At 30.9% G+C, this 11066-nt stretch overlaps 1 protein-coding gene across 3 annotated transcripts in view; it reads right to left on the bottom strand.

Moving 5' to 3' along the window:
• LOC132716153 (alpha-actinin, sarcomeric-like) overlaps positions 1 to 11066 on the bottom strand; it is a 51347-nt gene continuing 40281 nt past the window's right edge. For all 3 annotated transcript variants that reach the window (XM_060699353.1, XM_060699355.1, XM_060699354.1), the window contains exons 17-22: positions 6944 to 7228; positions 6443 to 6496; positions 6092 to 6160; positions 3596 to 3754; positions 2864 to 3022; positions 1 to 2428 (exon numbers count right to left, since the gene is read on the bottom strand). In XM_060699353.1, coding sequence (XP_060555336.1) covers positions 2270 to 2428; positions 2864 to 3022; positions 3596 to 3754; positions 6092 to 6160; positions 6443 to 6496; positions 6944 to 7228 — 885 coding nt within the window. In that variant the 3' untranslated portion in view covers positions 1 to 2269. The remainder of the gene's footprint in view (positions 2429 to 2863; positions 3023 to 3595; positions 3755 to 6091; positions 6161 to 6442; positions 6497 to 6943; positions 7229 to 11066) is intronic.

The following is an 11066-nucleotide window of genomic DNA, read 5'->3' as shown; positions in this document are numbered from 1 at the left end:
TACACTTTTATGTTTTTTATTTCATTTTATTCCAATTTAAATTACTGGTTAAGTCATGACTTCTTTCATTCATATATAAAATAGGCTAATGGGTACCTATGTATTTATTAGCATAAGCAAAAAAAAAAGTAATGTTAACATGACAATCATCAGCAGCCTTATCAATGAGAGGAAATGATGACGACAGAGTAATGTTAAAATGTTTACCTATAAAATACAGTCATAAAAATAGTATCTACCATTTTTTGATTATAATACCATATAGATCAATAGTACAATACAAGACAATGCAGGCTGTATCGAGGCACTTTTTTCTTTAAAAAATATTTCATTTTGGCTTAGAGTGTTGTTTTATCGTTAAAGGGGTATGTGTTTTAAAAGTTCCGAACATGTGTGTATCTTACCACAGACTGTTAAACGGTATAGGTAGCAAACTTTTATAATATCGAGTCCCGCTTTCTTCTACGATGGTACAATAATATGACATATTTAACAGTGCACATATTCATGATCTGTGAGCTACGATGTTGTCACAAGCTCTAGTCTGGTAGCTGTACCATTACAATCAATCTGTAGGAACACATACACATACTCTGTGCACAGAACTTTTTTTTTGGTTATTATGTTAAAGAGATTAATGTTTGGACTATAGTATCACACGAGCCAACAGTTGTTAAAAATAAGAATTTAACTATTGTAAAAATAAACTAATACAGCAAAGTAAATACACCCTTAAAAACATCCCTATCATAAACAGTGGTGTTAGGTAGATGAAGATTACACTCTATTAAAATGATATAAAGGTTCAACACTAAACTCCAAGCCCCACAGAAGTTGTCAAGAATTTCAAGCAAAGATATAAATGCCTGATGAACAAGTCAGATCAACAATAAAGTCAGTATAAGAATAATTAAATGCGGAAAAACTATTTCGATTAAACAACAGAACAAGTGAAATTTTGATTTTAATTTAGTTACATGAACATAGCCTGCTATAACGTACATCAAAGGTCAGTATATATTCATACAAATGCAGTTTGTATTGCCAAATTGCACAGATATCTTGTCTCGTTCATAGAATTGCTTATATAGAATCTGAAGTAGATTAGAAATAAAAGACCTATTATTAACCTATATTATAAAAGCTACATAGCGGCAGTGCTTCATATAAATTATATACAGAGTGAATATCTTACAACAAATTGAAAATAACTAAATACTAACTTCATTATTTAATCATAAAAGCAGTATATATGTAAGCTATTGAACTAATAAAAATTGTAATATACTGTTTGAAAAATCGAGGATTGATTACAAGTCGCCGATAAGTTATTACCAAGAAATAACATTTTTACCAAAGCTGGAACAGTTCCATTGGTTTGTATGTATGTATGTATGTATGTAATTATATCGCCTTATAGCACAGATGGTAAAAAAGAAATCCCCAAAGAAACAGCCTCCAGAATTGATACAAATTTTATCTCTCATTAAATAAAAACACCAAAACCAACCCACTGACAGTCCAATCTTGAATATTATTATAAAATGCCCTCTGATCAGATATAGAAAAAGTTCAAGCAGAGTGGGTGAGACAGGTCAAACCATTTCTATACTGGGGTATTGTAGCAAGTCCTGCCAGTGAGTGAATTTATATAAAAAATTCCTATTATAACAAATTACATATAACGTATAGAGCTGTATTATATAGGTTTTTTTTTCTCATAATACATGTTGATGGTTTAACAAAAACATGAGGTTAAAACTGGTTTGGAAGGTTACAATCAAATATACAATGATGTAAAGTACCAATCCATGCATAGATGTCTGTTTTACTCCACAACATGACTATATGTGGTGTGCCTTTAACTCCCTGTAAACACTTCTGCAATATAGATGCCTGTTCTGTCTTTAAAAAACCTTACTTTATCATGTATCTTTATGAAGTTTAACATGTTATATGATGGGTGTAATACAATCATTAAATCCTTTATGTATCTTTTGTTTGTAATCCCAAAATGTTTATAATTTCCTTTTCCATTGGCCAACATCTCAGGTTAAAGGTCATCTCGCATATCTTATCATCACATCACTCCTTTTTTAAAAAAGTTTTTGAAACAACACACCAATCAGGTCACATGATATGCATGAAGGACAGGTCCAAAGGGGGAGAACTCCAGCTCTTCCTATGCTACAGAAGCAATTACAGACGACAAGTGATCACCTGGGACCAAATTTGACAATGTGAATGGCACTATAGTAGTTTAACATTCTCACAAGTCACTCTCACCATACAGTGCTGTAGAGAAGCTCATGTAATCTAGAGCACCAGGTACAGCATCACGTCCACTGTATGGGGCCATTCTCTGTATACAGTACTCAGCTTGATCTGGAGGCAACTCTTGTCTTAATATCTGTGCTGTGATAAAAGGCTGAAAGAAAAAAACAAAAACATTCCAATTTAATTTCACATATATTATACCATTCCAATGTAAATTCTATCATTTAAAAGCGGAATAACATTAACACAGAGATTCTTCATTACTCAACTAAACATGTGACCATTTATCTATGACACTGTTATTGTTATAATATATTTGATATGTCCTTTTATGAAATACCTAAACATATGCAACACAGTTGAAATACTTTAAAAGTACAAAAGCTCTCTTTAAAGTCTAGAAAAAGATAAAACTGATAATAAAACAGGATCTGAAGAAAGGCTCCTGATTTTACAATTTAACTATCAAGCAAGAAAAAAATAAAATGCTTGTCAGTTGTAAAAAATTTATGCATTTAACAGTAAGTATGTATCCTTATTTTCAACACATGGACATTTATAATATAATAAAGTAATAGGTACAAACCTTATCTGCTGCAAGGATCTTGAAAGACTGCATGACTTGTTCAGCAGTGTCGGTGTCTGCTGTTTCTCTAGTCATGAAGTCAAGGAAACTCTCGAACGTTACGTAGCCACTGTGGTTAGGATCTACTATAGACATGATTCTCTGGAAGTCTGCATCACCCTGTAATATAACAATACAAACACTTGTACTTCTGTTTTAGGAACATTCAAAATATCAACAATCTGGTTATATTTAACCGTATCGAGTAAAAACACACAAGCAGATGTCTTTTTTTATATATAATATACTTAAACCATTTATTCATCTATAAAGTATTTTCAATTTATCTTTGAAGTTGTTTCCATGAGCAAGAAACTTTACACTCATTGCTTGATACTGACTCATTGCTTAGTACTGGTTGGTTCCAGGAATGGATTTGGGAGTGTTTCAATAAGCTTATAGCTTCCAACACAATGGAACTAAAAAATATTCTGTATAAACCAAACAATATTTATATCCTGATAAAAAGGCGATTTAGCACAAAACAGAGAAAGTATTTTCACTTACAAATTACCTAAGTGACAAAGAGAAATATGTATGGTATAAATGTCCATGAACCCAATTGAATATTTAAATAATTCCTCCAGCAATATGAAATATATCTTTTAGTAAAATGCATGTATATTTGTGTATCATTTAGGCAAATCAATTTACAAAATGATAATATTTAGTTAAGAATGTTTATGAACTAACCTGTCTATCTTCTCTGATATTGTAACCTAAACTGACAAGACACGCCTTAAATTCCTTTGGCTCCAATCTACGAGTCCTGTTCTTGTCAAAGTGGTTAAATGAGGCACGGAACTCATTCATCTGGTCTTCACTTATACCCTTAGAGTCACGAGTCAAGATCTGAAATAATTAACAATCTATGTAATATACACTATATACAGGACTTTATGTGTAACTTAAACTTCCAGATATTACAAGATATATTTTCAAATACCAAATAACCTAGAAACAAACAAATAGATAATTAACAAAAAATTATCAAACTTAATATCACAGCTGTCTACATTACAGGTAAATCCTTGTACTTTTCCACTTAAATATTTCTATCATGAAAAATATTCTAGCCAGATTATCAAATCCTCATTACGTTTGAATTGCTCTCCTCTGAGATCATTTATGAACTAAGAAAATGCCAACATAAATTCAATTATCCATTAATTATAATGAAAACAACATTTCCCTGAGGAGGCGCATGCACTGAGATACATAGAGTAAAGTTTTCACAAGTTAATTCTTGTACATTAATTTCTCATAAACATCATGGTAACTAAACTTCAAAGCATGTAAAATATGTCAACAATGTATAAAGGTACAGCAACACAATGCCAAAAAAATGTAAACAAATTCCAACATGACAATAACATTGAAAATAGAAACTTGAAACAGCCAAAATGATGATATAAAAATATCCCTGTTTAAATACCAGGCAGCAGTTTATATAGAAACTAGTGTACAACTAATGCTGCATGGGAAATCAAATATTTGTCAAGTTTTATATCAGTTATCACAAAAATGAAATATCAAGTTTATCATGGGTATCTTTAAAACACCAAGGAAAAGAAAAGAATTTGCATTAACTGAGCAATTAATATGCTATTGCCTTTATATGCAGTTAAGGTGCAGAACATATAAAAGTTAAAAGAGTGGTAACGCATGTGAAAATTTTTATAAAAGGAAGTCTGGTATCATCTTTATCTCTGAAATATTAATTACATTTTATGACTCAGAAAGAGTAAATATAATGCTTGAAATTTTTTTTATATTTTTTTCTTGTTAAAATCAAATTTGAGATGTAAACTATTTTCCTCATTGTATCTTAAAATAACAAAAAAAAATTTTATTCCCCAAAAATCCTACCTCAGAATGAAAACTTTCATCAAAACTGTAATTAATATATCCCGAGTGATTTAATGTATAGCTTGTATTGATAGAGTTATTCCTGCTAGCAGCACATGTACAACAACATGTACATTTTCTAGGTGGTAGTGGTGGAGGTGTAGACAAATCATAACTATCATAAGAATACATGGTCTCGTGTCTATACATTCCTTCTTTATATATATACTCAATTCTTGATCAACTACACTTAACTCACTCACAATAACAGTTTCACATTAAACAATCCTGTATCAATTATAAATATAGTTATTTTTCCCTCAGTGATTCACAGTTTCACATTGAACAATCCTAGATCTAATATTTATTTATAGTTCTTTGTCTAATTCACCAGTCAATGATATATACACTTATAAAAAAAATTATTGATAAATTCAGTAGGTATTAAGCCACAATTTTTATTCCACTATTCAATTTACAGTTTCTTTTTAAAACAATCCAAGGTAAAATTTTAGAGTTTTTAAAATATCCTTTGTAAAATGAAGTTCCAAGTACATGTCACTTTACCCTCTAGTAGTTTGCAACAACTTCTCACTCTTTATATATGATGTGTAGTTGTACCAATTTATCTTTTGAATCTTAATTACATTATCTAAAAATAAAACTATTAATCATTTCCTCTATCTGGTCAAGTATATCTCCTTGCTGGTGAAGATTTTAACAGTTTTTATGACAAGTTTTTATCTGATTATCTCTAATACATCACAAAGGTTTAAGAGTTTTTTATCCTTCTGTTAACAATCATTACATGTTATGACATTTTCTAATCAAAGACCTCATTAAGATACCTGGATTTTTACTACTAGGTGATTAATTGACATTGATGAATTATTTAAACACAGGTGAATCAAACAAGGCATATAAAAAGTATACCCTAAAGGTCCATTAAATCAATTATTTTCCCTTTTTTTATTGTTGTTTACACAAATAAAAGTACATTAAATGGACAGGTGAGGGTTAATTTATTTTAATTATGATATTGACCAGCTATAATTTTGGTAATTAATAATACTGTTCAACTGGACATATAACACACTTTGCCAACAGATAACATCTTAAATACATGTGGTTTTCATTGGATATCTTTTATTGAATGGTTTAATTTGATTTCTTTCACACCATCTAAGGGAAATGATTTAACTTCCTGCCCAAAGGTTACTATTGTATCTATACATTGTAATAAGCTGTCTACATCCTGCTACCATTTCACAGGAATCACTGTCATTTTATCTTTGTGTATAGTTTATATACTTTAAATTTGAGAAAGATTAATTTACTAACCTGGTTTTCAACTTCATTTATGTTTCTGGCTATGGCTGTCAACAACTGTTCCCAACCTACTCTCAATGTCTGAAATATAACATCACTTAATTTAATATTTCAAAATCAAAAATACAGAACACTTCAATTATAAAGTCTGAAACTTGATATTTACCTTAAGCATTTCTTACAGAAAATTCTCACACTGTTTAATGTTCACATGATGGTTTCTACTTCATTCTTTACATTTAAATATTTTAAGCATAATCTAAATTAGTGGCATTTCAGTCTTACATGAAATAATCTTCACCAACTGAAGGTTATTATATTTCAAGCATTAAAGAGAGATAATTTAAATTTAGATAGAGTTACCTCCATTGTGTAGTGTGTATATCTGTTCTCAAAGATCATTGCTTCCTGTACTTCCTGAAAACATAAGATCATATATTTCAATATATTTTATACAGTAGCCATAGTGACACTTGTAGACCAATGTCACCCATATATAGTCTGGCCAACCTTAATAACAGCACAGTCTAAACAATCTTTATGATATTGCCTGCTTAAGTTTAATGTCGCTTAAGTATAATGTCCGGAATGTAAAATACATAAAATGAACATCAGCCCATTCAAAATGTCAAGATATACGAAGTATATGGAAATCAAGTGACATAAATAGTTGATGAAAAGAAAGTAATTTATCTACATATTCATAGAGAAAGACAAAGTTATGAAGAAGGCTTCTTGCCTTTAAAGTTGATAGTCATTGTACATAGAAACTGAAACAAAAACTTAATCAAGAAAAACAATTAATACAGGGTAATACTATTTGAGTAACAATGGACTGTATACTATTTTAGAGTGTAATTATACCTGGTTGATAGTTTCTAAGTCATCCATATGAGGTTTATATTGCTGCACAGATTTCTCGTAATGGTGAAGTTTGTTCAACTGATCTTCTAGAGATGCCTTCAGTTGTATGGTGATTGATGCTACGGCATCAAGCTGTGTCTCGATCCAGGGACCAACAACGTTAGCCTTTTGAGCAAATTCACGTCGCAAACGTTCGTTCTTTTGCTGTTTGGCCATCTCTCCTGAGAGAACACCATCTCTCTGTGGCACCAGCTGTTTAACATCTCCCCATTTGTTAGAGATATCCTATAACAAAATAAATCAATAAAGTCATAAATCAAACAAGGCATTTTCCTAGATATTCATTCAACAGTCACTCAAAAATATTATTTTGTAAATTCTGTTTAAATACAACGATTCATGTTTGTCATGCTTTAGTATAGAAATATTTTTAACAGTCATGCAGAGTTAAACATGATATTTCTTATTGTAATTTATTTATATGATACACAAACAAGCTGCATTCTTTAGTTATTTAAATACAAATTGTAATTTGAAGCATGCTGGAATGTAATTCATTCATTGATAAGATAGAATGTATATAATAAAGAAATACTCTGTAAGTTTGTCTTTCCCTAAACAAGACTTCAACAAATACACGTAATTACAAAACATGGATATATTACACCCCAACTCTTTTATAGGGAAAGACATCATGATTTATAGCAAGGAAATACAGATAAATTTGGTATATTATGTAAGTTAATAACAGACATTTGACAAGATGCATGCTGTTAATTATTAAAACTAACAAGGAGACAATAGTTGAAACAATAAATGAGCCGCGTCACGACAAAACCAACATAATGGGTTTGCGACCAGCATGAATCCAGACCAGCCTGTGCATCCGCGCAGTCTGATCAGGATCCATGCTGTTCGCTTACAAACGGTATAACAAGTAGAGAAAGTGATAGCGAACAGCATGGATCCTGATCAGACTGCGCGGATGCGCAGGCTGGTCTGGATCCATGCTGGTCGCAAACCCATTATGTTGATTTTGTCGTGACATGGCTCAAATAGTATAACATTATTTAAGACAACAAGACATATGTATATCAGTCATACATATTACATGTATAACATCCAACACAGCTATAATTATCATACTGAGTCAAAGAAGCCAGCTGGCAACATGCCAAACTAACAGTTCCTCTATATTGAAAGTACAGTTCACAACATTCTATTTCCATCAGAAAACTAATTTGTGCAAAATCTTATCATAATTTTCAATGGAAAAGATATAACTGGGTTAATTCAAGAGTCAGTTTAACCTTTGAACTTGAGAAAATGTCCTTAAAGACAACAAACTGTTCTCTGAGGATGTGTCTTTGTGCACAAATAACCAACAACGATTCTTGTGCAAAAATAAATTATATCATTTATATTGAAAATAGTATGTATTATGAAAAAGAGACAATAACTTAAGCTTATAGTATTGTTTCTTCAATGCAACATACAGTCTAATCAAAGTCAGATTTCTGACAAGGTATTTTAACACCAAACAAAGCATTAAAGCAAATGTTTTGGGATCTGTTGAAATTGGATTTGTTTGGGTTTTTTTTACCAGAAAATAAAGACATTTTGACCATTATTTTCAAGCAGACTTCAAACAAAATTCAAGATTTATGTTAAAAAATGGTCATGTACTTGTAAGAAATCTTGCGAGTTTAAACAAACATATTATTTGTACCAACATCCACCAGTGTGATATCTTATATGTATTAATTTATTGTTAAGTCTAAAACATAGAATTACAACACCACAACAGATTTTCTACGTTAAACAAGTCCATATGTTACAGGTAGATACATTAGTGATATCAGTCTAACAGAATCACTGTTACCATTAGTCATATAAAGTCCCTTAACCTTGTCATAAACTATCAAAAAGATTTTCCACTGTTAACTCCCTTACATTACATTAAGTGCCTTGATTTCTTAAATGCAAGTGAAATCTTGAAATACAATCTTGGAGCAAGTTAAGCACAAAGCATTTTTTCCAAGGAACACAGGAATAAAAGCTGGCATTTTTTTCCTTACTGAAACATCATTTTAAGCTTTGCCTGAAAAAAATGAATGACTGCAAGAACTTGTGCAAAGCCATTATCTTGATGAAATTTAAATGCAGTGACTGCATTCTTTTAGCATTGTAAAATTCTTGTTCCCACAACATGGAAAATCTTCAAATGCAGGCAGTAACATGTGGTCCTGCCCTCTACATTATAGTGGTTTATATCTAACCCTGAGACTACAAACATTTATGTATGATAAAAACTAGAAATGTGTCATCATGCCACGGATGCCCCCGCATTAGGGTTTCTTAATCGGACAAAAATCATAATCGATCATCGAAAATAATCGAACAACCCTTTTCAATCAATCATCGATTATATAATCGAAGTATTTACATAAACAAAAATAAATAGGTACATGTACATATCATGCTTTAATATTTATAAGAATTCCATTAATATTCTGTTCTTTGTGTAACTACCACTTTGTCAGCTGAAATACACTAATTTGAAGATCCTTGAGTAAAATATTTTAATCAAATAAATTTATCAAAATCTATGAAATTATTGTCTCAATTTGAATAAAAGAAGAAATAAATTATGTATGGGAACTTCGAAGCTGAAACCTATTATGGGGTCAAGTAATTTTGGTCCTTTCTTAACAAAACTGCCAGGATTTTTTAATGACACTATATATTCATATTGTGACCCCTATACAATAGTGTGTAGAATATTATAATTATATATTATATAACATATCTTCTTTGTGTGAAGTCAAAACATGTTTATTTTATATTTACAAAGAGACTGTGTAGAAATTCTTAATTTTCTAATGTCAGATTAGAACATAGTATATCTTTAAATTTGAATGTCTCATTGTAAATTATTAACTCCATGGTCACAAATAGTCACCAGAATGCTTTCATATTCATTTGAATGAAAAATTATAATGTAAACCAAAGATGGCTTTAATTTAGAGTGTTGCTATAATACAGTGAGTCACTTAAAGTAACAGCAAGAAAAAAGATTACCGATGATCGATTATTAAACTTGTAATCGATCATCGTAATCATTTCCTATAAACGATCAATTTTCGATTATTCTCGATCATCGCTTAATCCCTACCCCGCATGCAGCCAAAATTTCAGATGGTGCATTAATTTTTTTTTTTCATTTTAAGTTCAAAGCCCTTAAAACTTTTCAATGTTAACACAAACCATTTCCATACAACGTTCAAGGCACTGAAATTATTCAGTCTTAACCTTTAGAAAAAGCATATTGCATATTTGTAGCCAAAATAATGGCTAAAAGAATGAGTGCTGAAACTGAAAGTTCAAAATAAACATTCAGGAAAGATAAGTTTGTCTAAAATCATTGAACCATGACCAAATTCAAACTTAAACTGCTTATTCCTAAGATGTATCTATATTATTTTCAAAGTGAAAGGGACATAACTCTGCCAAAAAACCATCAAACCATGACCAAATTCCAACTTGACCTGCCCATTCCTTTGACATATCCATATGTCAAATTAAAATTGAATATGTAACACTGTTGGGTAGATAATGAACAGAAACTGTAAATTTCATATTATTTTCAAAGTGAAAGGGGCATTACTCTGCCAAAAATCATTGAACCATGACCAAATTTGAACTTGACCTGGGCATTCCAAAAACATATCCATATGTCAAATTTGAGTTGAATGTGTTGTACCATTGGGGAGATAATAAACGGAAACTGAAAATTTCATATTACTTTCAAAGTGAAAGGGGCATAACTCTGCCAAAAATCATTGAACCATGACCAAATTTGAACTTGACCTGCGCATTCCTTTGACGCATCCATATGTCACGTTTGAGTTGAATGTGTTGTACCTTGAGGGAGATAATGAACGGAAACTGAAAATTTCATATTATTTTCAAAGTAAAAGGGGCATAACTCTGCCAAAAATCATCGAACCACGACCAAATTTGAACTTGACCTGCGCATTCCTTTGACGCATCAATATGTCACGTTTGAGTTGAATGTGTTGTACCTTGAGGGAGATAATGAACGGAAACTGAAAATTTATTA

This window comes from Ruditapes philippinarum, unplaced genomic scaffold (genome assembly GCF_026571515.1).
Source record: "Ruditapes philippinarum isolate M1 unplaced genomic scaffold, ASM2657151v2 ctg128_1_1_1_1, whole genome shotgun sequence".
NCBI lineage: Eukaryota > Metazoa > Mollusca > Bivalvia > Venerida > Veneridae > Ruditapes > Ruditapes philippinarum.
Note: the sequence above shows the minus strand (reverse complement) of the source record. Positions and strands in the feature narration are given on the sequence as shown.